Source organism: Brachypodium distachyon, chromosome 1 (assembly GCF_000005505.3).
Source record: "Brachypodium distachyon strain Bd21 chromosome 1, Brachypodium_distachyon_v3.0, whole genome shotgun sequence".
NCBI lineage: Eukaryota > Viridiplantae > Streptophyta > Magnoliopsida > Poales > Poaceae > Brachypodium > Brachypodium distachyon.
The window spans coordinates 50,958,163-50,985,354 of record NC_016131.3 but is presented as its reverse complement, the minus strand read 5'-3'; the positions used below and the strand labels follow the sequence as shown (position 1 = coordinate 50,985,354).

At 42.2% G+C, this 27,192-nt stretch overlaps 2 protein-coding genes and 1 long non-coding RNA gene across 4 annotated transcripts; 2 read left to right on the top strand and 1 right to left on the bottom strand.

Annotated features, from left to right (window-relative positions):
• Positions 1-343: 343 nt before the first annotated feature.
• LOC104581669 lies at positions 344-3,435 on the bottom strand. 2 transcript variants are annotated; one of them, XR_001406240.2, is made up of 4 exons: positions 2,882-3,435; positions 1,745-2,509; positions 1,008-1,074; positions 344-902 (listed from the first exon to the last, which is right to left on the bottom strand). It is a non-coding gene; the product is annotated as an uncharacterized LOC104581669 (long non-coding RNA). The 2 variants fall into 2 exon arrangements; XR_729738.3 differs by having other exon boundaries at positions 344-708; positions 2,882-3,434.
• Positions 3,436-6,511: 3,076 nt separating this feature from the next.
• Positions 6,512-9,034, top strand: LOC100829025 (rho GTPase-activating protein 5). Its single transcript, XM_014896438.2, is given in 6 exon segments — positions 6,512-6,888; positions 6,956-7,076; positions 7,165-7,284; positions 7,948-8,178; positions 8,259-8,739; positions 8,742-9,034. Coding segments are annotated over 6 exon segments (1,338 nt in total). The 5' UTR covers positions 6,512-6,595; the 3' UTR covers positions 8,834-9,034.
• A 2,572-nt stretch (positions 9,035-11,606) lies between these two features.
• Positions 11,607-25,331, top strand: LOC100828525 (poly [ADP-ribose] polymerase 1). The gene is made up of 20 exons (XM_003557247.4): positions 11,607-11,882; positions 12,712-12,761; positions 12,891-13,077; positions 13,949-14,114; positions 14,251-14,554; positions 15,855-16,050; positions 16,971-17,123; positions 19,915-19,975; positions 20,318-20,381; positions 20,493-20,750; positions 21,447-21,684; positions 21,770-21,882; positions 21,989-22,065; positions 22,141-22,304; positions 22,885-23,076; positions 23,166-23,274; positions 23,632-23,714; positions 23,804-23,941; positions 24,762-24,944; positions 25,034-25,331. Exons 1-20 carry the CDS (start codon positions 11,739-11,741, stop codon positions 25,079-25,081), a joined length of 2,928 nt encoding a protein of 975 aa, XP_003557295.1. The 5' UTR covers positions 11,607-11,738; the 3' UTR covers positions 25,082-25,331.
• Positions 25,332-27,192: the final 1,861 nt, after the last annotated feature.

Genomic DNA, 27,192 nt, shown 5'->3' with positions numbered 1-27,192 from the left:
CCTTTTCATTTGAGACCTGGTTACTAATGATTTAGATATCCAAGTGGTTGCCTAAAATTTCAGGTAACACTATATATGCCTTTTACTTCAAGAGATGCACCATAAAAACGTACTGGATGGATAAGCGCGCTTTGCCGTATCAGGCTCATGATTTGCGACTATATTGCTAGGAGGCCAGGAGGGTATGGCTCGTGCTGTTCGAAATCAGCTTTGCTTTACCGTACTATTTGAGAAATGAAATCAAATTCCATTTTTCCAGATAGCACAATAAGTATGTGCATTCAAAATACAAAGGGGCCGATAAATTGTCATCATCGTTTCTGCAACATGTCATTGAACCACAGAGAATGAATTGGGCACATTAAACAAATTCATATAAGTAGCATACAGCCGGAGCAATTTTTCCAACAGGATGGACTTCGTCCTTCTGTTACCTCACCGTATTTTCCACTCTTAAAGAGTCTCTTATTCTTTCCCTTTTTACGGATGTATATGAAGAAAACATTGTAATATGCATACATCTAATCACTGGTTCTATACCCAAATATACCATTTCATCTTCAGCAAAGCCAGAATAACAGTTATATGTTCAAGAAAGCAACAAAGTAGAAGAGTACAAATAGCTAATTAAATTAACTCCGTTCTTTGCATGGAAGAATGGCAGTGAATAATCCAAATGCTTAGTATGGATACGTCATCAGTTACCATCTGATGCAACACAACAAAGAAGAAAACATTAGCTAACATACAGAGCAATTACAGAAGTTGTGTACATCTTATTTAGAAGAACAAAACCAGTAATGAGAATCGGAGACTTATCACCATGACCATGTGCAATGTAGCCTTAGTTGATGAAAATGATATGGAAATGGAACCTAATAGCAGGGAGGCCTTATTGCAACCTATTATAAAAATTAAATATCTATTTTTTTTAGATAAAGGCTCTTGAGTATGCTGTATACATGTGGCTGTCATGTATTAATGATATAGATAATAGATCAGCATACCCTTTTGGCAAGTAAAAAGAACCAGAACTGTACTCCGGTGACATGAGCGTTTTCATCAAATCCACACCTGCAAAATCAACAAAAAATTAAGGGGAAAAGTGCACCTTCTGAAACCTAACTTGCATTGAAACGAATCAAAACATGCCTACATCTACATGTACATAAGAATACAAAATTAACACTCTAATATGCAATGCATATAGACTTGAAGAACTTACATGCTATATACAATATTTTCTCTGCATACATGCATCGTAGTATCGTACATACATTTACTCCTCTATTAAAAAAAAAAGAAAATTGCAGGTATGCAAAGTATCTGAGAGTATCATAAAAACAATATCAATACATGCGAGCTCTATAACTGAGCATGACGCTGGTATTTGTACTCAAACTGAACAAACAGAATATGCACGCGAGCTAGCATCGCATTGGAATCTTGAGCCAGGAGGGAAGCATCGTTCCATTTCGGTACCACATCGTGCGGCAATTTGAATAGTAAATTGACATAGTACCTCTCAAAAGAAAATTTGTCACCTCTTACTGTCAAAGATAAAGCATTTTTTCATCTCTTAGAGGAGTCTATCTGCAGATAAGTAATTCATATTTCTATGTGACAATTACTGGTATCATTATTCTGGTTCAAAATTACTGGCTGACAATTAACATTTTGCACATAAGTAGGCAGATGTTGGTAGAATAATTGAGTGTTGTGTACAGTATTAAGTACAGTGTACCTTGAGGAAGGCTCTGATGGTAAGCTTGATGATTCTTCTCCTGGAACTCGTGCATGGAGTTGGATTCGGGGCCGGTGGCATTCGCCTAACAGGCGGAGAAGGTGCCGGAGGGGTCAGTCTGGTACAGCTCTGGCTTCTCAGTGTAAGGGTCGAAGCCACGACACCCAGCAGGGGCCACCACAGGCCAACAAATCCCATGACCCACAGTAGAGTTGGTGAGGCGGCAGAGTAGAGCAGTACTGATATTTGAGCCATAACCTACTTAGTTGTTAGAACAAAATATAAAACGGCAAGATTGTGCAAGCTTCATTACGTAGGCAGCTCTATAACATGTTCTGTTTGCAATTTCTATAACTTTCTTCTTGATGGTGTTTGATTGAGATGTCTGCCCCTCACTGTCAAAAAGATCAGTAGCCCTTTCCATGTAATCTGAAGCCTTCTCTAAATTTTGTTCTTGCAGATATATCTCACGAATGTCTAAAAAATGCATAAAATTCAACATCATGGTAATTATGACACCTGCGATAACTGAAAGCATGTATTTCCTTTTGAAAGACATCCTCGTGCAGGCATACAGATTGAAGAAATGATCAATGATTATGTAAGTAGTAATTTGTTAATTACCACATGTTGTAAGAAGATAGCAAAATACTAAGTTTAGACAAAATTAAATGGACATTCACCTTCAGTATCTTGCAGCTAAGTTGAGTGTACCAATTTCCAAAAAAAAAAGATTAACAGCCAAGTCTAGCGCTTGTGCAGCTTCTGCATAAAGAATATAGTATAACGTTTACTCAGACCAAATTGTAATAAGAATAAATCAAATAACAGGGAACATTAAATAGCACACATACTGAATGATATACAACAAATACTCTGACCAAATTATATACAAATATTTACATTGCCAAATTTATATTCAGATGTTTCTGGGCAGGAAAAATAAATATCAAAAGAAAACTTAAACGGGAGAATGAACCTCTTGAATCGGACATGATCGTGGCATACTTGCACTTGCCGAACAAGCTACATTCAAACAGAAGTAATACACTACACGCAAGACAGCTTCTAATTTACAACAGGAAGAAAATTGACACATTACTGAGACAGTGCAGCAGTTGTGCAGGGTGGCATTACCTGAGGGGATTGGCTGTAGTTGGCGCTGTAGCAGCTTGGCGGCAACACACGGGAAATGCTGGGGGCGTGGTGGGCTCTTGGAAGACGTGCGCGGAGATGGTGAGGATTGAGACGTGCGGCGGCCGCATGAGCGCGGAGGAGATGTTGCCCTTGTCCGCTAGGTCGGAGGCGCGTGGCCGGCCGGTGACGCCCTCGTCTTCTCGTCCGCGCCGCCGCCACGGTCGTCGTCGTGAAAGGATGGGATCAGGGAAACTTTTTTTAGCGATCGGGAGGCAAGCGATGGATGGCGGCGGGATCTAGGGAAGCGGCGGCTCCGTGGCTGGCGGTGGAAGTTCGTGCAGAGGCAGCGAGGGAAGCGAGAGGCGGCCGGCGGCAGGATCCCGCGGAGCGGTCGTCTGGCCATGGAAGCTATGTATCGGTGGAGGAGGTAGGAAGGCGGCGCCCGGCGCCGGCGGTGGAGAAAACCCTGGCCAGGAGGGAGAGAAGCGGGGCAGCGAGAGAGAGAGAGAGGGGGGGGGAGGGGTGCTGGGGCGATTGGGAGAGGGGAGAATCGGGAGGCATCGAGATGGTTCGGAGATCGATGTCAAGGTACCGCGTAGCAGATCGGCCAGGAAAACCAACGACTCAGATAAAGGCACGTAGATGCATTTTCAAGGCCTCAATTCTTCCGCCTTTCATGGAGGTAATAGATTAGAAATATGGATTAGCGGGCGTCAGAAAATTTACTCTAGGAGATCTGCAGTAAAGAGTTTTCAAGAAAACAAATGTGCAAATTCAGGTCTGCAGTGAAGAGTTATCAAGAAAAGAAAAGAGGTGCACGTTCAGATCTTACTAGTAATCACAATGCGTAGTTCAGCATGCAGATAAGGTAAGTACAATAGACTACGTGAGTTCCCAGTAGGTCTGTACATAAAAAAAAATGTCTCTTCATGAGTTCTCAGTATTTCAATACCTTTCATAATGAAATTGCACGTAGAAATCTATACCTATCTACAAAATACGGACCGTTTCTTTCACCTTCATCTGTCAGACTTTCAAAAAATTTATGGGCCCCCAAGATTGAGTATAATGGGCTTACTGAGCCAGCTGCCACGTTACCTGCACCGAATCGGATTGGAACTCCGCGAGGGAATCCATCGCCAGCGCTATACCTATCTAAAAAATACGGACCGTTCTCTTCACCGTCGTCTGTCAAACTTTCCAAAAAAATTGTGGGCCCCTAAGATTGCATGTATATTAGGCCTACTAAGCCGACTGGCCCGTTACTTGCACCGAATTGGTCTGGAACTCCGCGAGGGAATCCATCGCCAGCGGGATCGTTCCGAGAGTCAGGCAACAACTCCGAATCTAACAAGAAAAAGATCGCTTGGCCGAAACACTACGGGTGTCAGAAGATGAGACCCGATCGGGCACCTATCGGGCAAGGAATCGAAGCCACGACTGTCTCCTCTGTCTCCCAGCCGCGGCCACGGCTGGTCCCCTCTTCCGTTTCCCAGCCAGGGGCGTCTCCTCCTAAGCCAAATTACACGAGGAGCTCGCGAATTGTTAGAAGAAGCTGATGAAACAGACTGCGAGAGAGAATGGTGGCGGCACCTAGGGCATAGTAGAGAGAACAAGAGATGATGGGCGAGTGTAGAATGGGAGACGGAAGAAGGCGCCTCGATGACTTTCTTCTGTGAGCCTGACTGAGCGAGAGAGATGGCCAAACAAGCCAAGTTGATGGGTCATCGAGTCACGGGCTACTGGGCCAATTTTGCACTTGGTCTTTATTTATTTTACAGCAGGGTCATCTGTTAATCCTTATTGCATCAAAGAGTCCACATTTCGCTAAAAAAATCAAAGAGTCCACATATTATATAATAAAAATAATATTTATTTAATCAAAATATTAACTGGACGACCATCGGTATCCATGGGTATAAACCAATACCCATATCCTACGTATGACTAATCGGGCGAGCCACCGGGTACCCATGGACATAAATGTCTACCCATATCCTACCCATTTGGGTTGGATATCCACGGGCGAGTTGTCACATTTAATACTTGCCGTCCATATAAGACGGACTCCAGCTGCCACACAGAGATAGGACTACGAGCAGACAGATAGTCGAGAGGCCAACTACGTCAAGTCGTCTGAACTGTCCAGAAGCCAGATCCGCCGAACAACTCGAGCAAATAATTGGAAAATAATTTACACGTGCACTGCCAGTTTATTAATCAGGCTTGATTTAATCTAATATTGATAAGCTCCTTCAGGAAACCAGCAAAATCAGAATAGGCATACTCAACAAAATAATCAAATGTCTATATTCATAAACGAACATTCGGCTGCCAAAACATAAATTTGTTGCCCCTTCTAAGGGCATCTCCAAGGGTGAGCCCTCATTTGCACCCCCCCCCCCCATTTTGTCCATTTGACAAATGAGGGTGTGAAAAATATCAAATGCCCAATGGTAACCCTCCATTTATCTCTTCATAAGTCTTTGACATGTGGGCCAAAAAGACGAGTGGACAAGATTTAAATTATTGCACAAATGAGGAGTCCCCATACTCTCCCCAAATTTGGGGAAGAAATTGGGAGTGTGGACCACTTTTGGATAAATGGGGGTACCCATTGGGTTGTGTATATTGTTCTTGGACCACATATGGACAGATTTGGACAAATGGGGAGTATTTGGGGTTTTCCTTAGAGATGCCCTAACTCTTTGTTTTAACAGATGAAGTGAGAAAGTGGAGAGAACTAAAAAAATTAAGTGATTCCGTCTCAAAACTTCTTTGACCCGATGATGTCATATAATTTTCAAAAGTAAGTGTATTGTTCTAGCTCTTGGACCCCCATATGGACAGATTTGGACAAATGGGGAGTATTTGGGGGTTTTCCTTGGAGATGCCCTAACTCTTTGTTTTAACAGATGAAGTGAGAAAGTGGAGAGAACTAAAAAAATTAAATGATTCCGTCTCAAAACTTCTTTGACCCGATGATGTCATATAATTTTCAGAAGTATGTGTATTGTTCTATTTTGAGAGACTAGAGTATAGAGACACAATCTTCGGAAGAAACCTTTTTTAAAGGGATATTTGGTGCTCTTTAAAGAAGAGCAAAGAGAGGTTTTGATGCATGTTCTTGAATGTATCATTTTATTTTGTTGTTCCGTTGCAACGCACGGGCATTTCAGCTAGTACTAACAAAAATTCGGTCTCTTTGTGAGATAGACAGACTATAACAAACTAACGTTTCATGGCTTCCAAAAGTAGCCATACAAGACTTCCAGATCAATTGCAGAAAATGGTCGGCGAGCCAGGCAGGAATCAGCTAACAGTGTGATTAGCCAAAATGCTAAGTGCGGAGCGGGTCAACATTAAAAGTTGACTTTCACGAATCTTAAAGGATCGTGCGGCGAGGAGCAAGTTTTGTGCGGTGCGAAGAAAGGCAAAACACCTTGTTTGGCGCAGGATAACAGTTTTTCTTTTCAAAGGCAGCGGACATTTGAACTTGGCAGCCGTTGGAGGTGGATGTTCTGTCTGGATTGGGCTCTCGGCCCCACGTGCTTTTTTCCAAATTCAAAATCGCAGATCGCAAAGACGAACCCCGAAGCCCCCTCCTGACCACATTTAAAACCGCTTTCCCTACCTCGAGTGTGCTCACTGCCCTTAAGCCCAGCTCCACTCAAAATCAGGCAGCGGGAGGACGAGTTGCCAAGCCAGGTCGCCATGGGTGAGGTGGCGCTCGTCTCCAATGGATGCGGGGGAGAAAGGAAGACGGAGGAGAGGCAGCAGGGGCAAGGGCAGGTCCTCGAGTTGCTGCTGGCCGCGCTCCGCAAGTCCGTGGTGCTGCCGTGCCAGATGGCGGACGCCGACGACCCGACCGCAGCCTGGGGGATGGACATCGGCTGGCCTACCGACGTCCGCCACGTCGCGCACGTCACGTTCGACCGCCTCCAAGGCTTCCTCGGCCTCCCCGTCGAGTTCCAGCTCGAGATCCCCTGCCATGTACCAAGCGCCAGGTTCCTAAATCAACCAGATCCCAACTCTTTAGCTTTTCTTGGATTTACTTACAGTGGTTTCTTGCAGCGCGAGCGTATTTGGGGTGTCGCCGGAGTCGATGCAGTGCGACTACGATGACAAGGGGAATTCGGTCCCCAAGATCCTTCTGCTCATGCAACAAAGGTTGTACTCGCAACATGGCCTCAAGGTTAGCACAAGCTAGAAATCACTCTCATTACTCGTTTCCTCTTGCTCAAGCTCAATCCGCACCCAATTTGCTCATTATTAATATGTAGGCAGAAGGGATCTTCCGTATCAACCCAGAGAACAGCCAGGAGGAGCATGTCAGGGAACAGCTCAACAGGGGTGTTGTGCCTGATGACATCGACATACACTGCCTGGCTAGTTTGATTAAGGTACTCCCTCCGACCCATATTACTTGTCTTAAATTTGTCTAAATATGGACGTATCTATGTTTAGAAAGGTACATTTAATATTTCGACAAGTAATACCGGCCAGAGTGAGTAATACTATTTGCTATGCAGGAGTGGTTCTGGACTCTCACTGATTTATCGTTTGGTAGTCTCTTGAGTGGTCACCGACATTAGAAATTGCTTCTGCGATTTTTATTCAGCTATTGCAAACAAATCCCATGAATTGGTCTCTCAGATTCATAGTGCAGAGATATGTTGAACCATGAAATTTCCAGTTCGTTTTGCTTTCCACTCAGTATATATGCACATGTGAAATGAAATCATTTTAATATATTTGCGCAGTAGGTCTTTGGCCTACTTTTTATCCTAAAAAAATGAAATCATCAACGTATATCATTCGTTGGTACGACAATTAGGATGAACTGCTGTTTTGTGTAGCTAGATTTCTGACAAGAAAAACTGCTCCAAGGATAACGATGAAACAATTATAAATCTCAACTTTCTGATACTTTTTTTCCTCAAAAAAAAAACTTTCTGATTCTTTTAGCTGATCCGGGGGTTCAAATTTTATTTCGTCGAAATTTTCACGCATGGGATAACTCGGCAGAAGCATTTGGAGTAATTACGTTGCGCAATTTGAATCAGGCCTGGTTCAGGGAGCTACCCGAGGGTGTGCTTGATAGCCTCTCGCCTGAGCAAGTCCTCCACTGCAACACAGAAGAACAATGCGTTGAGGTGGCGAAGCTTCTTCCTTCAACACAGGCTGCACTTCTTAGCTGGGTCGTAGAACTCATGGCTGATGTTGTCCAAGAAGAGGAGTCAAATAAGATGAATGCCCGAAATGTTGCCATGGTTTTTGCACCCAATATGACACAGGTACTAGTTTGCCTTCTTGTCACGATTCTATAAACTTTTCTTGTTAATTGCTAATTGAATTATTTCAAAACTGCAACTAGATGTCAGATCCCCTTACTGCTCTGATGCATGCCGTTCAAGTCATGAACTTGCTCAAAACCTTGATTCTCAGAACGATGAGAGAACGTGAAGATAGTGAAGGAACATACTCGACATTTTCATCGTCGTCATCTTTATCTGATGAACTTGATGAGGTGGGTCGTGAGGATCAACAAGATGATGACAACGACATTGGGATTGAGAAATATGCCAGCGACAGTAGCCAAAGCCCAAAGAATATGGACAAGACCGTGCAACTCAAAATGCACAGTGAACAGCTAATCGTTTCGTCCAGGAGGCACGCGTCATTTGAATTCCGTCTGCCTTACATCAGCAGCAGCAATGACGATGAAGATGCATCTCGTAATGATATTGAAGAAGGTTTCCTAAGGAGGCTAGAAGTGAGCAAAGGCAGCAACTTCTTTCCTTCCAGTAAGGAGGCAGAGCATCTGAACTCCTCTGAAACCATAAGTGGATCTTGCAAGGCGACCATGCAAGCAGCACTGAGCTGAGTGAAACGGAAATTAGGACTGAAATTACAAACCAGGAGGTAAAATATTCCAGGGAAGGGAGTTAATTCTCTGCTCATAAGCCTTCCTCGCAAGGATGCAGATTTTACGTTTGGTGCGCAGTTGTGTCTTCTCTTCTTGCGTGTCGTTTAGTCAACAAAGGGTTGAGGAACTTTGTCCTTGTAAAATATTCTTGGCAATCCGTAATTGAGTATTTGTGTCCTTTAGTTAAGCTGAAATGAAATCATGAGCTAAAATTTTTCTAGCTATGAACACTAGGAACTTGTGGTTGACATTTGACTAGTTTCATCAAAATTATTTTTATTTACGAAATGGATACAACGATCCATTTAGTGTCCGAAGGGTTGCGTGACGCGGCTCTAAGGAGTGCAAAGAAATGCAGAATTTTTTTTTAACTAGCTAGGGAGAAGGGTGATTAGAGGTGGTAGGAGATAAATTAAGTGCAGGTAATGGCCACCCATAGATGCACATCAGAGATCAGACCAAAGGACCGACCCACCTCAAAGCAACTCTAGCAGATACCGAAAAGAGGACCGAACCAAGAAATAACCGCCAGTTATCGGTTGTTGGGGAAAAACGTTCAGAACAGATACCGAAGATTTGCGGAATCCGTAAAAAAAGATCGGATTTACCGAATAGGACCCCCTGAGCCGGGATATCCTCGGCCCCGTCTTCCCTCGTCTCTGTACCGATTTGGCCTGGAAAATAGTTGGCGCTAGGATATTTCACCCCGCGCTGCCACGAACCTGTCTTCCCCGACACCTTGCTCCTGCGGATTTTTGCCGCAGCCACCGCATCCGTGCTGCCAGTCGTTGTTCCGCATATCCCCGCCACCGCCAACGCATCGTAGCAGTCTGTCCACTGCCCCATGAACTTCCGCCGCTAGTTTCCCCAGAGCTAGGAGCACCACCGCCGTCGTCTAGGAGCTTCGGAGGGTTCCAACACCGCCGTTCAGATATCCAATGGAGGCCTAGTTCGCCGGATCTAGAAGCTAAACTATCCCCACCCGCCGAACAAGGTAAATTTCTCATCGATTTCGTGCCTTTTGGATTTGGGGTCTCGTGAATTAGGGCTTTGTTCATGTTGCGAATTGCCGATTTCAGACGCAGTCATCATTGGTGTCCTTTTCCGCGCTGCAATATTTTGACCCCTCCTCTTCGTCCAACGAAAGTCAGCTACGGTGATCTCGAGAACATTTTGATGATTCTCGCCTTGAAAGAGGTGGAAGACAAGTGTAAGCGGCCGAAGAGGCGATGATCAAAGGTTGGTCGCAATCAAAGCCTCAGCCATTCCATATTGATGAATGATTACTTCACGGAGGTAGGCACCTATGTCAAGCATGCGAAGAAAACTGCCGCTACTTCCCTCGCCGAAGGAACGCTGCCGGCCTTCTTGGGTTTAGTGCTTATCAGAAGATTTTCGCCGCCATGCGGGTGATTGCTTATGGCGTTCCGGCGGATTACAACGACGAGTATCTTCGCATTGGTGAAGATACGACGCTAAAATCTGTCCGCATCTTTGCAAGGTGTTGATCTAGGTGTTCGGCAAGCAATACCTCCGAGCACCTAATGAGGAGGACAGGAAGAGGCTGATGGCGATGAATGAAGCAAAGGGATGGCTGAGAATGCTTGGGAGCAAGATGGCATGCACTGGTCGTGGAAGAACTGCCCGACGGCTTGGCACGGGCAGTATACGGGCCATCACCGCGAGCCAACAATTGTGCTCGAGGCAGTTGCTTCGCAGGACTTGTGGATTTGGCATTGCTTCTTTGGTTTGCCTGGTTCTCTAAATGACATCGATGTGGTGCAAAGATCTTGTCTCTTTTCTAGGCTTGCAAAAGGATAAGCTCTGGTTTGCAATTATACCGTCAATGGTCATGAATATAACATGGGATACTACCTAGTTGACGGTATTTATCCTTCTTGGTCTACATTTGTCAAAACAATCCAAAACCCTGTCGGGAAGAAGCAAACTGTTTTTGCCAAAGCACAAGAAGCTTGCCGGAAGGACACTGAAAGAGATTTCTGAGTCTTGTAAGCACGTTTCGCAATTGTGCGAGGTTCTGCTCGTTTTTGAGATAAGAAGTTCCTCTCAAACATTATGATTGCTTGTGTCATTCTGCACAATATAATCACCGAGGATGGAAGGGGGATGGATTTAGAGCTTTTCTTTGACAATGTTGGCAAACGGGTCAAACCGGAAAGGAATGTGGACAGGATCCAAGCATTTCTTCAGACCTACCGAGACATTGAGAACAGGGCCACGCACACCTAGCTTCAACAAGATCTCATTGAGCATCCGTGGCAATTGTATGGGAGATAGGTTCCCTAATTTTGCATGTTTTATTTGAATTCGTACATTGTATTTGTCTGCCTGACCATTCTTTATTTATTTGATAGTCACATTTGAACAATTTGATGTAATTTGTATTATTGTTTTTTTCATGTGATGTTTGCACGTTTGAATTTGATTCATTTTGCTTTTATATTCTCTGAAATGTATGAACTGAAGAACTGAATTTGAACAATTTTTATGTTTTCTATTTACGGTATCAGTTTTGCGCAACTAGCCCGGATCAAGTCAGTTTTCGGATTCTATTCTGCACAATTCCAAATAGATAAAAAAGGCGCACAATACGCGGAGTCAAAAATTTTGGTACTCCCTCCGTCCAACAAAAGATGTCTCAAGTTTGTTAAATTTGAATGTATCTAAACATGACTTAGTGTATAGATACATTCAAATTTAGTTAAAATTGAGACATACTTCGTTGGACTAATAGCCTTCCCGATTAAAAGAAAACTCATAGCCTTCCTCCGTCCCCCCTCAAACCTTGCTCCGTATCCGTCCTGTCAAAAAGAAGAGAAAACCTAGGCCACCTAGGAGCCAGCCGTGTGTGCATAGTCGCGGCGGGGAGACGAGAGCACTACAGCACTGGTAGTACCATCCGACGGAATGGCGGCGACGCCGAAGGCCTGGAAGGTGGAGTACGCCAAATCTGGGCGGTCCTCGTGCAAGTCGTGCAAATCCCCCATTGGCAAGGACGCGCTCCGCCTCGGCAAGATGGTCCAATCCACCCAGTTCGACGGATTCATGCCCGTGGGTGACATCTCTCTCCACACTTCCCTGCCCTCTTCGCCGCGAATTCCTATTTATTCGATTAGTGAATCTTCTTCGATCTTGTAAGGTCCGACCGTCCTAGAGGGTAGTGTTTTCGGGGCGGTTTAGTGTTTCCTCCATCCCTCCGCCGGCCGCTCCCACCCCAGCCTCTCCGGTGGCCGCCACTCCAACCCCATTCTCTCCATCCGCCACCACCCTTCCCCATCCCACCGTCCGCCGCTTGGGACCTTTCCTTTTGTTAGACTTGTAGTATGTACCATCTTATTATGTTCATCTTTTATCTTAGTTGCCATTTATGCGGTAAAACAGTCCGAAATACTTGTATGAACAACCTTCCTACAGATATCAGACAACAAGCTGCATTTATGAAGCTGAATAGAAGGGAACAGAATAGCTTCTCAGGGCTTCCCGTGGCAGCAGCTTCTCCATGGTTTCTGGAGAAGCTGTAGCCGAAAAGAAGGGGGCTTACTCAAAGAGCAGTAGTTTTACGTAGGGGGGAGGATAGTCATGCCACAGGCCGCCGGCTACTTTTAGCAATGCAATTCAATCTAAAAGTTCAAATAGGCTCCAAAAGGTTATGTTTTCCTTGTTCTTTAGAGTTTTAGAGATATGTTGGATGATCTCTCTTGATGTTGTTCTGATAGACAAAGTTCGAATATTAAGCCTAAAGATATCTTTTTTCGTGACTGTTGGTTTTCTCAAAAGGTGGGAGAAAAATGATGCTTCTGTCACGCATTTCACCATAGCAATTTCACCTTTTTTTACCTTTATTTATAATATTTTAGCTCCCTTTTTCCCTCTTTTTCAGCTGTGGAACCATGCCAGTTGCATCATCAGCAAGAAAAACCAGATAAAATCGTATGTGACTTTCTTTTATCTCTTCCATGTCATGTGGATTTTATGCCTAAGTCTGTTAATTTATTTGACTTCCTTCTATCTGAGTATAAACCATTGAAAATTTAACTCCAGTCTTAATGTCCCGATCAGTGTTGATGATGTTGAAGGAATAGATGCACTTAGGTGGGATGACCAAGAGAAGATACGAAACTATGTTGGAAATTCCTCAGCTACTGCAAGTTCCAAAGCAGCTATTTCAGATAAATGTACTATTGAGGTTGCTCAATCTGCTCGTGCTTCCTGTAGACATTGCAGTGAAAAGATTGCAAAAGGAAATGTATGTATCTGTTTGATCAATTCTTTCTTGTACATTTCTGTTTGTTGTGAAATGTGATTGTTATCAAATAAAATAAATACTCTCTTATTAGTCTCACATGAACTCAGGCATTTATACTTATTGCTTCATGTGTTTGTCTAAAAACAGTATGATCAGCAGTATCCCCCTTTTAATGGTTAACAATCTTAGTCCGTAACATATTTTTTCTGGGGAAATGTCAGCACTCTTCCAAATCTCTACCTCATTTTGAACTCAGAAATTAGAACTTGGAACTATGTCCCTACTTCTGACTGAATTCGGACTGCAGATAATGTATATCAGGCTACATATAGTGCTCAAGTTTTGATTGTTATGTGGTGTTAAATTTGGAATTTCTATAATATTCTGGGAAAGAGGCACCAACTTGCTATCTTGCCATATAAAAAGTCTCTGCCACTAGCATACATTAGGACTTGGAATGGTATGATGACCTGAAAAATGAAGGGTCAAGTCAAATAAAATGTGAAAATAGCTTTTTTTTACAGAAATGTGAAAATAGTTGGAGTTGGCAGGCACAACTTATTGTGTTTATTTTCATTCAATTTCTTATATGTAATTCGTAATTTTGTACTCGATGGACGATGTCCATTCCTGTGTTTCTAGAGTAAGACCATAAGCATTCAATTGTCTAGAAGTATAAATTTGATTTGTCAAGCATTCTATATCTAGATGTACATGTTTGATTTGTAATCTTGCATTTAGCTTGTCGATTATATGTCCTGAAGAGATACTAATATATAATTCCGGTGAGGTAGGGTGACTTATGCTGTGAAATCATGTTCTTTTTCTGAATCTTGAATTGTATTTGTAACACTTTTATACGTTTGATTAGGTTCGTGTTTCAGCTAAAGTTGAGGGTCAAGGTTGGTATCATGTTAGCTGTTTCTTGGAAATGTCCCCAACCGCAACTGTTGAGAAAATCCCGGGCTGGGAGGCCTTGTCGCATGAGGATAAAGGAGCTATTCATGATGTTGTTAAGAAATGCACTGCCAACAAACGTAATGAAGCATGGCGATCTGAGTTTTTCTTCTTCTTCTTCTTCTTCTTCTTCTTCTTCTTCTTCTTCTTCTTCTTCTTCTTCTTCTTTATATAACTTAGTAAACTGACTTTGGTTTATTTGTAATGATCATCAAGAACAAACAACTTTGAAAGGCTCCAAGCGCAAGAATGGTGACAGTGATATGCAGGAGTGCAAAGCTCCCAAGTTGGATGGAAGTATATCAGAAGGTGCAACACGAAACAGAGGGAAACTTAATGTACCATGTTATTCCAATGCTAGTTCTGCTGATTTGCAGCAAAAGCTTAAAGAGCAAAGTGATACACTTTGGAAGTTAAAGGATGAACTTAAGAAGCATGTTACAACTGCTGAGCTTAGAGATATGCTTGAAGCTAATGGGCAAGATCCATGTGGAGCAGAGCGGCACCTATTGGAACGTTGGTAATGCTTCTTGCTATTCCTCTTCTTCCTCTTGTTCTTTTGCTAAATGGACTTTCATCTTACTGCAAACATATTACTTGAACCCCAAGAATAGTTGTCATCTAAAAAATTATTGCTGCAAGGGACATCGATACAGGTGGATATTTCTGTGATATGGGGGAAGTTAAACTATAACTTACACGTGTGACACTCGTAAAGGAAGAGGATACCTACTACTATAGCGGTTCCTCAACTTTTACAAGCAGATCTTTGCTAGTGATGATTTTTTGTGCTTCTTTTCTTGTTATTGAATTTTACTGCTGACCTGCTGGTACAAGGAATCTCGTGGCGCTTGTTTTGGAGATATTAGGTGCTCTTTTGGAGGAACTTTGAAATATTATTTCAAGGTTTAGAAAGGGAAAATGAAAATTTCTATAGAATAGGGAAACAGAAAATATTTCACCTGAATTCACCAGGAAACAAGATGGTACTGCTGGCTACTGGTCTACCAGTGGGGTCCCTGGATTTTTCCTGATCATGAATTGAACCTTGCTTGCTTTGGTTGTTTTGGATTTGCCTATAAGCTCTGAATGGTCTTATTGCTCTCAATGCTCGGCAAACCCTTTCCCCTGCCTTGATTACGAGTTATGACTTTTGCTAAGGAATACACAAGGTACTAGTAGTTGGCTAGTTGTACTTGAAATATGTTTCTTAGCATGTACATTAATTTCACTGGGTACGTCTTAAGCTGTTGCAGTCTCACTCTGCACTCCAAGCTTTAAATTTTTCTCGGTAGGGTCCTAGTGTCTGTCTGTGCCATAGCTCCATTTGACTCTTTCCATCTGTTATCTGCTGGCATGGCAAAAAAGAGGCTGAGGTTGTTGACATGGTGGTGAGGTGGCAAAAAAGTTGCACTAGCACCCACCTGTCATCTCAGTACTGTAAAAAAATCTCTCCTCTCTTTGCACCTTCATCCTCACTCAAGTCACTGCTCATCAGCGCCTCTTCCCTACCCCATAATTATTCCTCTCACAATGTTATTCCCAATATGCACGGCGCATCAATGGTGGTGGAAGTGTTAGTAGCGGCCACCTTCAGGGGCTTAATAGACCTAAGAAGCCAGTTTGAGTTAAGTAGCAGCTTTAAGTGGAAGCTGAAGCTTTCTGAAAGAAGGACGAGCATTGTGCTGAAGTATTGTTGATTACACTGGCATGCCTTGGGCATTGCTCTTTGCTGTCACGTGTCACATTATTCAGCTGCTTCACTCTATAAGTTCTCATGTCTATAATCCTTTGGTAACTTCTGTTTTGTTCTCTGACAGTGCTGATGGGATGCTATTTGGAGCTCTGGGCCCTTGCCCAGTCTGTACTAGCTGCCTCTACTATTATGGTGGTCAGTATCAGTGCAGTGGCTATGTTTCGGAGTGGTCCAAGTGTACCTACACTACAACAGAACCTGCACGCATTAAGAAGAAATGGAAAATTCCTGATAAAATAAAGAATGATTATCTTACAAAGGTAAGGTGTCTTGGAGCATCTGAAACTCACGTAGTTTCTTTTGTAATTAGAAACACTGAAACACAAGTGTCTTTGAGCCAATTGGAATTTGTCCTTGGACCAACAGGAACACAGATTTAGGTAAATGTCTAATGTGCTACCCAATGGCACAGCTTATGGGAACTTTGTGCGGTTCCATATATAGAACCACTGAGGTGCCCCAATGGTATTGGACCCTCCCAGCCCCAGCTAGGTTCTTCCTTGGTTCGTGTAGTTCCCAAGCCTGGCTTCTGTGCCATTATTCAGGTGCTGCGACATATATGCTTTAATGAGAGATGGATTGGTTGGATGGAAGCCATTCTTAGTTCGGGCACGTCGGCTGTTATGCTCAATGGTGTCCCTGGGAAATTCTTTCATTGTAAGAGGGGGGTTCGGCAAGGGGATCCCCTCTCACCTGCGGCTGCTAAGAATTCCTTCAGAGGGCCTGGTTTCATACTTGTCTTCATCTGGGCTGCGTGGCATATCTGGAAGCAGCGCAATGGTGGTTCAGCAGTTTCAAACAGGAGTTAGTTGGTCATACCTTTAGGGTCAAAGAGTCTCATAGGATTGCCATTCTTGACTGGCTAGCTTTGGGTTAGCTTTGCTTGAAAGGTTTACCTTATGTTTCTTCCCTGCTTGAGTGTGTGTCTGGCCTTTGTCCCTGTGTCTTGGGGTCTCTGACCCTTTGTAAATATTTTTCTTTAATAATATTTACTGTCAGAGCCTCTCCCGCAGTTTTTCCTTTCAAAAAAGAGAGCCTGGCTTCAGTTTCCTTAAAAAAGTTCAAACCAAAAAGGTCTGCAGTCAATTTATCAATAGGCAGCTGTTCGTTAATCAAACATAACTCTATCATAATTCTCTTTTTCTGCAGTTGAAGGTCAATAAATATGTATTTCTTGCAGTGGTTCAAGTCTCAAAAGCTTAAGAAACCAGAGAGAGCTCTTCCCCCGATGTCACCTCAGAAGTATGTAGGACAATCAACTCAGCAGTCTCTCATCGGTGAAGCATTGGATAAACTGAGAGTTTCTGTAGTAGGTCAATCTAAAGATGTGGCTGTAAGTAACCTTCATTTTTTTTGTACAGTTGTCCTTATGTTCTGAGGTTATTTTCTGCTGTGCTTGCCGTTTGGTTGAAGTTGTGGCATGCAGCGACTACACTGTTAGCTGAATAATTCTGCTGTATCTTTAGGAGAGTTCTTTTTGAAATAATGACATGCAGTGTATGTTTTGTTCATCTCTTGGCCATTTTGTTATTGCATGTAGCCGATTTGCCACTTGGTTCGCATCGTGGGATGGCATGACCAGTTTGTGGGATGGCACAATCAAGGGCTCATTTGTTGCCGATAGCATAGGTTTGAGTAAAATGCACTCACTGTCCTAATTCTTTTTGAATGGTGCCAAGTTAGTCCTATATCTTTGAAAATGCACGTTTGAGTCTCTAAACTATGTTTGGTGGTTCATCATAGGTCCTATGTGTGTTTCTGCGCGTTTGACCTTCTGGCGTGGCGCTTTGACCCATCCCAAGTTAGTTTGGTCCCACACGACGGGTAACCAAATCAAATATAATCTTGCAGAAACCCCCTTCTCTTATTTTCCATTTCACGGTCCCCTGTCTCTCTCCCTTCTCCGCCTTAATGGTGTCCTGTTGGGACTGCGAGAGCATGTCGAGCATCATGGTTTTCAAGTCGCCTCGAGTTGAGTCGAGTCGCCCTCTCACAGACTTGGCCACTTGGGGACTAGGTAGACGTCTGTGACTAGGCTGGACTAGTCGCCTCAAGTCTACCTGAGTAATATGAATATTTATAGCTCATTTAGTGCTTCCGAAAAAGGTTTAGGAGAGTGCTTCGGAGCAGCACTGGACTTGGACAGAGAGATAGAAAGAGAGACAGATCAGAGCAGCACTAGATTTCAGAACACATTATCGGAAAAAGCAAATCAGAACCGAACACACAGCATGACAAACTGAGAACAGAGGAAGGGGGGGTGGGTGGGGGGGGGGGGGATTGAGAACAGAGGAGGGCGAGCAGAAATGGAGGACTTGCAGCAGCAGGTCTCAACTCTCTTGGCGCAGACTTCTGGAGGACGGGACGAGTGAGGAGCCAGCCAAGCAGCAGAGGCGCCCTGCGGAGGGAAGAAGCGCCGTCGAGGCCCTGTCCTGGGGCGGCGGCGGCGGTACCGCCAACGCCTGGTCTTCCCCGCCCTCTCCCTCCGCTTCCCCACCCTTTCCATCCCTTTTCCTCCTCCTGTGGTGAAATCCCGCTAGATTCTCTCCTGCGCGAGCTATATACTTTCTGAAATTTTCTGACATGTGGGGCTTCCGCTGGAGCGAGTCGAGCGGCTCATGGACTCCAGTCGCTGACTAGTCGGAGCTAGTATTCCCGAGTCCCCTGGTCGCACGACTCACCCTGCAAGTCGAGCCGCCGGCGCAAGTCCAGGCTGGTGCACAGACTTGGCGACTAGTCGGCGACTAATCGTCAACTCAAAAACCGTGTCGAGCTTCAGCATCATTTTAGCGTCGTTGGTGTCGAACAGGAGCAGATCATGAGCTGGCCTGAGCCAGGCCGCTGCTCCATGGCTTGGATTGGGCTGAGTCGGTGGAGGAGCCCGAATGCCCGATGAGTCGAGAAGGACGCAACATGCTATTGCTGCTGCTGCTCGGTGGTGCGTCGTCTTGGCGTGGCGTGCCAGGAAGTTGATGCTGCCGTTGGTGGTGGCGCGGAGAAGAGGGACCGTGAAATGCCGAAATGGAAAAAAGAGAAAGGGAGGTTTCTGCAAGATTATGTTTGATCTGGTTACCGTTTTGTGCGCCCAAACTGACGTGGCATGACTCAAAGCGCCACGCCAGCAGGTCAAAAGCACTGAAACACACATTGGACCTGTGATGAAACACTAAACATATTATAGGGACTCAACATGCATTTTCAAAGATATAGGACTAAAACTTGGCACCTTTGAAAAAGAATTAGGACTGCGGGTGCATTTTACTCAATAGGTTTTCTGTTAGATTGTAACAGCCTATAAATAAAGATGAAACTGAAAATGTTGCAAGTCGTTTGCAGAGCAAAAACTCTCGTGTCCAGTGCGTTCGTGTGTGTTTGATCTGTGTGATCTAATGAGCAAAATCACTTTGCAACTATATACTCACCGTTTTTTTCCTAATCATGATTGCTTTAGTAATATTTGTTTCAGGGTAGATCTGATTCAAAATAAAGGAGCAAGTTCACATGAGGCAATTGGACCCCACAACCTGGGAGGAAATTAATCTAACTTGACCGTGCATATTCAAATGAATATTAGATATGATCAGAACTGAAGAAACATTCAGAAACATAGGGAAACAATTGAAAGACTAGCTATCTGCGTCTTAAACTCTTCATGAAATTGATTCACTGAAGCGAATCAGTAGCTCAAAAAAATCAGAAAACTATAACTTCAAAATACTAGAGATAGTTGATTACTTTTTCAATTTTCAGACATATGATAGTGTATACATAAACTGACTCTCTTGTACAATAGTAAGGCTGTGTCTGCCATTGCGGTGGATTATGATTATCCAGTTTACCTTTGGCTAAACAGCTTGTCTTCCTATTTCTGCGGCTATTTGTCCGCAGCAGATTGTAAAATAAGTTTAGCACAGCACGTTCAGCAACCAAAAAATGAGCCTAGTATAGGTTTAACACCTAGTTCCATGTGATACCTCTTTCTTCTGTTTTATTTCTCTACTTTCATTTGTTTAATCTGTCGTAGTTGAGTAATTGATTTTTATTTCGAGTGTTGAGAATGATTGCAAGCGTTTTTCTCCTTATTTTGTAAATTTATACTTATTTAACTAACTTAACTCTTCTAGGATGAGTGGAAACAGAAGCTCAAATTTGCCGGTGTCAACTCCAATGGCAGGGTTACCAAAGGTTAATCTTTTGTCTGCCAGAACTGATATTTCTCATGCTCACGCGTTGGACTTTTCGACAATTTGGTCTGTATGACATTGGTACCTAGATGCCCTTTGTGAAACATATATGGGTGGTGATGTAATTGTTTTATGGAGTAGGGGTAAAGGGAAGAGATTAGGATGATGCAAGGTCAGGAAAGCAAAACATGGATTAGTCTATCACGGCGAGTACAATGCTGCATAGTGTAGAGACATAAATATGCGAACGTCAAAGCATGAACTCACTGTAGGTTTGGGGCAGGGTGTGTAAAAATAATAATTCGGAATTCTCTTCTTTAATGTTTTTAAACTATGCTTGCAGATACTAACTGTCTAGTTTCATGTGGTGAGCTTGATAATGAGAATGCTGAAGTCAGGAAAGCAAGGTCTCACATTTTACTCTCTGCCCATGGATTAGCAATTATAATTTTCCTTATTCTTTTGGTACCTATTATTGAGGTTTGAATATCACTATACTATATTAAATTTGTTTGCAGGCGGCTGAACGTACCGATCTTGAGAGAAGATTACCTTGCAGAATGCATTAAGAAAAATAGAGTGCTTCCATTTGATTCATATAGATTAGAAACTACCTTGGAATCATCAAAAGGTAGCACAGTTACCGTTAAAGTTAAGGGCCAAAGTGCCGTTCATGAGGCCTCCGGTTTGCAAGATACATGCCATATTCTGGAAGATGGTAAAAGCATTTATAATACAACCCTAAACATGTCTGACATGACTCAAGGTGTTAACAGGCAAGGATTTTGTGCACAGTATTTTATTTCTAAATATTTGACATACATTTTGAAATATTTTCCTCAGGGTAATTGCAAGTAATGACTACTATTTAGAGCAACTTTAATAAATCCGGCAGCAATATTTTCTATCACTTACCCCTACAAGTTGTCTGCAATATCCTCTTGTGACCATATCATACTTACCCGTCAATTTGTCCTGAACTTCAGTTATTACGAAAAAGAAGTATGATGTAACTAGATCTTTCCTTGATCATGCCGAGGGGTAATGGCTGCCAGTAGTGAGACAAGAGCTATTTTTAGGTTAAACCTGCTCTGATGCCATATTATGAAGGCGAAGTGCCAAGGGGTAATCCCTTAGGAATGTATGTACTAAACAAAGTACATGAGTGTATAATATATACTCCCTCCGTCCCATATTAAGTGACTCAAATTTGTCTAAATATGGATGTATCTATATAGTAAATACGTCTCGATACATGTAATATTTCGGCACTTAATATGGGACGGAGGGAGTATTAACATTTCCAGAATGAAAAAGTATTTGCACAAGTTTACCTTGTTTGTGTCCTTTGCCTGTCAGAGATTGATTTTCAAGCACATAAACACTACTGCAATGGGAAAATAACCAGTTCTTCTGTTGTTTGTTATAGCTTCCCTAACTCATCTCTTACCAATTGCTTTTTGTCTGTGAAGCTACTATATACTTCAGGTCATCGAAGAGGATAGTGGAAGTGAATGCTATGTATTTCGAAAGTGGGGACGAGTTGGGAGTGAAAAAATTGGAGGAACAAAACTGGAGGAGATGTCAAAAACTGATGCAATAAAGCAATTTAAAAAATTATTTCTGGAAAAGACTGGAAACCCCTGGGGAGTATGGGAACAGAAAACCAATTTCCAGAAGCAGCCTGGGAAATTCTATCCACTTGACATTGTAAGTTGTGAAAAATTGTTTATTTACATGGTTTGGTTTCTATTTTGGGGGGATTCTATCTGATGTTGATAATACTTTGTTGCAGGATTATGGTGTTAGGCAAGGACCAAAACGGAAAGACATCAGCAGAACGAAAAGTTCACTTGCTCCTCAGCTGCTGGAGCTCATGATGGTGCTTTTCAATGTTGAAACATATAGGTGCGTTCTTCCTTTTTTTTTCAAGGTATTGCATTTGAATGTTGGAAGATACATATACGTATTTCTTTATACTATTGAATCCGTCACTCACATTACTTTGTTCCAGGGCTGCTATGATGGAATTTGAAATCAATATGTCTGAAATGCCCCTTGGGAAATTAAGCAAGGAAAATATCCACAAGGGTGTGCTATCCTGACCCTTTTAGAAGTCATTTATCTGTATTATGCACATGCTAGTCTTACTTGCATTGTGTGCAGGATTTGAAGCATTAACTGAGATACAGAATCTATTGGATAACACTGGCAATCAAGAACTGGCTCTTAGGGAGAGCTTGATTGTTGCTGCAAGCAATCGTTTTTTCACCCTTATTCCTTCTGTTCATCCACATATTATATGCGATAAGGATGATTTGACGATGAAAGTATGTGCCTATTGTGTTGCAAAATATTCCTGCCAGTTGGCAAAAGTGTCCTTTGACTTTTCAGTATTCACACTTTCTAATTCGTGCCAACTCCTTCATATGTGGTGGATGTAAAATGTACTTGTAGTTCATTGCTTTGTATACTCTGTGAGTTGCATATTGTAGCTGGACAGTCAGACATGTTCCTTAAATCTCAAATGAAATCAAAAGAAGAAAATTTGTTCTTTCCATCACATCCTATGCTACCAGGGACACAAAACTCTTAGGTGAAAGCAAAACCGGTGTTCACATGGTGTTGCTATTCATGATGTGAATTCTCAACGCCTCTGACATTTAGCTTGATCCTTTTTCTCTCCCTCATACTTGCAAGGATTTATAAGACAATATGAACACTTTTTATTTTATTCCTCACATGTTTCTTCCTTTTAGTGAAACTTTAATCTGTTTATGATTTTTCTTGAGCCATTTATGTGATCTTTATGGCGAATTTATCTATCATCTCTGTTCATGAGTTTCTTCTATTTTTCTTGATTTGTATCTGAGTTATGTTATACTTAGCTTATTGGTAGCTTTTGTACAGGCGAAAATGCTTGAAGCTCTGCAGGATATCGAAATTGCTTCTAGACTAGTTGGCTTTGATAATGACAATGATGAATCTCTTGATGAAAAGTACAAGAAACTTCACTGCAACATTACCACGCTGGCTCATGATAGCGAAGATTACAAGCTAGTAGAGAAATATCTCCTCAACACACATGCTCCCACCCACAAGGTATGATGCAAATTGTCGTGCACAGAGCAGACTTCCATATTTTCTTCCTTTCCTGTACATATCAAATTGCTTTTATTCTTATTTTGAAGGATTGGTCACTGGAATTAGAGGAAGTTTTTGTGCTTGATCGAGATGGAGAATCTAACAAGTACTCAAGATATAAAAATAATCTCCATAACAAGATGCTATTATGGCATGGTAAGCAATTGCTCTGAATAATGCAAAGCACAATAGTCATAGGAGTATCTAAAATGTATTTCCAATAGTTATAAGCTTCTGCCCTGATGTTTTCTGCTCTTAATAGTTGGATGGCTAAATCTGGGTTGTAAACTGGGAAGTTAATGTCCTCGTCAATGTTCAATCTAGCATGTACATCACTGATGAGCAAATAATTTCGGGCCAATCAGTGACTCTAGTGTTTTTTTACCTTATTCTTTTGAGCAGTTGACTTGAATGATCGCATTATTGTAGGTTACAGGTGTTCAATTTCTTTGCTTGCCTTCCCATGGTACTTATTTTTTCCTGGTCATTTCATGACTGAAACTCAATTCATAGGTTCAAGGTTGACAAATTTTGTTGGAATTCTTAGTCAAGGACTAAGAATAGCACCTCCCGAAGCTCCCATGACAGGCTATATGGTTGCTCTTTATTCGCTTTATATATGATGTAACTCTACTAAACTACTGGTTGAATTTAATTGCATGATTTTCCTTCCATTTGTGGACAGTTTGGGAAAGGCCTCTACTTTGCAGATTTAGTAAGCAAGAGTGCACAGTATTGTTATGCGGATAAAAATAATCCGACCGGTTTGATGCTTCTATCGGAGGTTGCTCTAGGAGACATGCATGAACTGAAAAAAGCCATGGTGAGATATAAAATACCTTGGCATTAAATGGGAAATCTAATTGCTAATGCTCACTGTTGTCCTTGCATTTTATGCACCAGAAAGTAAACTGTGTGGCTTGGTTGCCTGTCAGCTATTCTGCTTTGAATCTTGACCGCGTTAAAGAAAATCAACCATAGGATATGTTAATAATCAGTATTTTAAAAATTCATTGCTTATCAATACTTATAAGTTAAAAAAAAAGTTCAATGAGTTAGCAGCTAGCTCTGTATTTTGCTTCAGTCCACAATATTGGACAACAGAACTTCGCTAATTTCTGTGCCTCCCATAAATTGAAACACTGGTGCTTGTACAATTTTAGATATTCATAATTTTCAGTGAGTTATCAGCTAGCTCCGTATTTTGCTTCAATATTGTGGACTGGTGCCTCCCATAAATTGAAACACTGGTGCTTGTACAATTTTAGATATTCATAATTTTCAGTGAGTTATCAGCTAGCTCCGTATTTTGCTTCAGTCCACAATATTGGACAACAGAACTTCGCTAATTTCTGTGCCTCCCATAAATTGAAACACTGCTGCTTGTACAATTTTAAATATTCATAATTTTCAGTGAGTTATCAGCTAGCTCCGTATTTTGCTTCAATGCACAATATTGCACAACAGAACTTTGCTATTTTCTGTGCCTCCCATAAATTGCAGTACTGGTGCTTGTACACTTTTGGATATTCATAATTTCTTGAGGATGTATCATATGCATTAGTCCTGCAGTCCTCTTCGCGACTTTAGTGATGTAGCCCTCATTTTTTATCCTGGCTTATCACCCATACTTGTTCCTGCAGCCCATGGACAAACCTCCAAGAGGGAAGCACTCAACCAAGGGCTTAGGCAAAACTGTGCCACTGGAGTCTGAATTTGTGGAATGGAGTGATGGTGTTGTCGTTCCTTGCGGTAAGCCAGTGCCAGCATCTATCAGAGCATCTGAGCTCCTGTACAATGAATATATTGTCTACAACACGTCCCAGGTTTGAACGCGTTGGATTTACTCTCTTTCGCCACTGCAGTTCACCAAAACTCTTGCTGCTTACCTTGCATGAAACCTTCTCTTGGGCAGGTGAAGATGCGTTTCTTGTTGAAAGTCAGGTTCCATCACAAAAGATGATTGGAAATCGAGCTAAATAGAGCTAGATCGTCGATTCAGGATTCTTGTTTGGTGTTGGTAGTTGTCCCTGTGTAGATGCCATGACATCATGAATTACCCTGCATCTTAATGTAGATTATTCGTCGCTCACATCTGATCCATTTCGTATGGGAATTGTTGTGGCACAAATAATTCATATGCATCCTCCTCCGTTGACGCAGTATACTCGTTAATCTTTTGGAGTAATGCAGTACCTCTGCTTTGCTAGCTGTTTTACCTTCTCAGGACGTTAATTGTGCTATATCGTGGTCTGCCTGTATTGAGAATTGATGCACAAAAACTCTTCTGTTGCCTTAAAAAGGAGTGAACATGAGATTCTCACAGGTGCATATAAGAGCAAGTGCTATCTGGGCGGGGGGTCGCGCTCTTCGCCTCTGTCTGCTCTTCCTGTGGGGATGTGGTTGCTGTCGGGTCACGTCGCTGAACAGTAGGTGTCGACGTGCAGCCATGAGCAGCGTGCAGCCGTCGTTTGTTCCGCTGATCTCAACGGTGCATCAAAGCGCGTGTGACCAGACAGTAGATTTGACCAGCTAGGCTTTTCATTTTTTTTGGATGAGCGACTCAAGTCGAAACATTTGAAGGTAGTTAAGTTTGTGCAGGAATATTAGTAATGATGTTGCTGCTACTACAGTCTGATTGTAGTCTTTATGTTGAAGTCTCAGCAGAATTTCATGTTGCAAAGTATAAAATCACGGAAAAGACGTTTTTAAGAGATTTCATTGTAATTCTTAATTATACAAATTACCTTGTAGTTTCTAAATTCTATGATCCAAAGCATTGTACATGTAATGGTTTTCCTGTTTGAATAAAGTTAGGTTATTCTAAAAAAAGCTAGTAGATTTGAAAACTGAATAAAAGTATTAAGTCCATCTAACGAGGTAACTAGGTAAGTCTGGTTTTCTTGGGTGCTCCTATACAAGCTATCCTTGGGTACAAATCACATGGAGACAATTCTTGGAGCAATAATTTCCTGTGAAGCTTTCTGTAGTTGTCTTGTGTTATACTTTACAGACACCATCCTAACATTGTATAGAGTTAAAATTCAAATATAAGTCAGCAGTTACTCAACAAAATAAAAGAGACCATCCTAACATTGTAGAGTTAAAATTCAAATATAAGTCAGCAGTTACTCAACAAAATAAAGATAATTCGGGTAGAACAGTTTAATTGTATGGTGAAGTGACATACTTGACCAGGTATTGTCCAAACAAACGGCAACAGGCTTCGTTTACTCCACATATGAGGGTAAACAAACTGCAACTACTCCCTTGACATATCCTTGCAATTTTGGAACGCCTACTGGCATATGGAGTGTGCTTGTGGTTGATCTATATATTCAAATTATCTTCACTATCATCTAAAGTCCTAAAAAAAAAGGGCCCATAGCTTTATTAACATTCTCGAAAGATTGACTAGCAGCATAGGCCCATAACTGATAAGGATCAATCGTCATCCAAAGGGTTATAGGCCCACTCTTTCACGGCGATCGACGAACAAGCAGATCAGCAACCGAGCGAAATCAATCTAAAGTAATCCAGATCAAATCCCTTCAATTTCTCACGTTAGAACTGATTAGAATCAACTCCACCGCAGCATTAGATCTTCAAGATCAGCAAGCAAACACAACGATATGCGCCCCCAAACATTGGGACTTTTCTGGTCTATTCTTAATCTCGAAAATTCAACTCTCTTTACAACGTCGGCTGCCAAAAACCCTTTATAGGATGGCTCTAACGCAACTTGGGTGGGACAGGCCCCATGCCACACAACTAAGGCCCATAGGCTGAACTAAAAGTGGTTTGGACAGGCCAAAAAACCATCAAACAAAAATAAAGAAAACACTGCAAACTTAAATAAATCTCAAACTCTAAAACGAAGTAAACTTTAAAACTGGTGGTGTTCTGAAAGTGGGCTTCACCTCATCTTTCGGAGGAACTTGAACGCAAAAAGATCCAAATCTCAGAATATATGGAGTTGGTGAAATAACAGGAGTAATAGATATCCTCTCCTCATCAATAACTTTCATAACAATCAGTATATTGTGGTTGTGAGGTGCCGAAACTTAAGCCAAC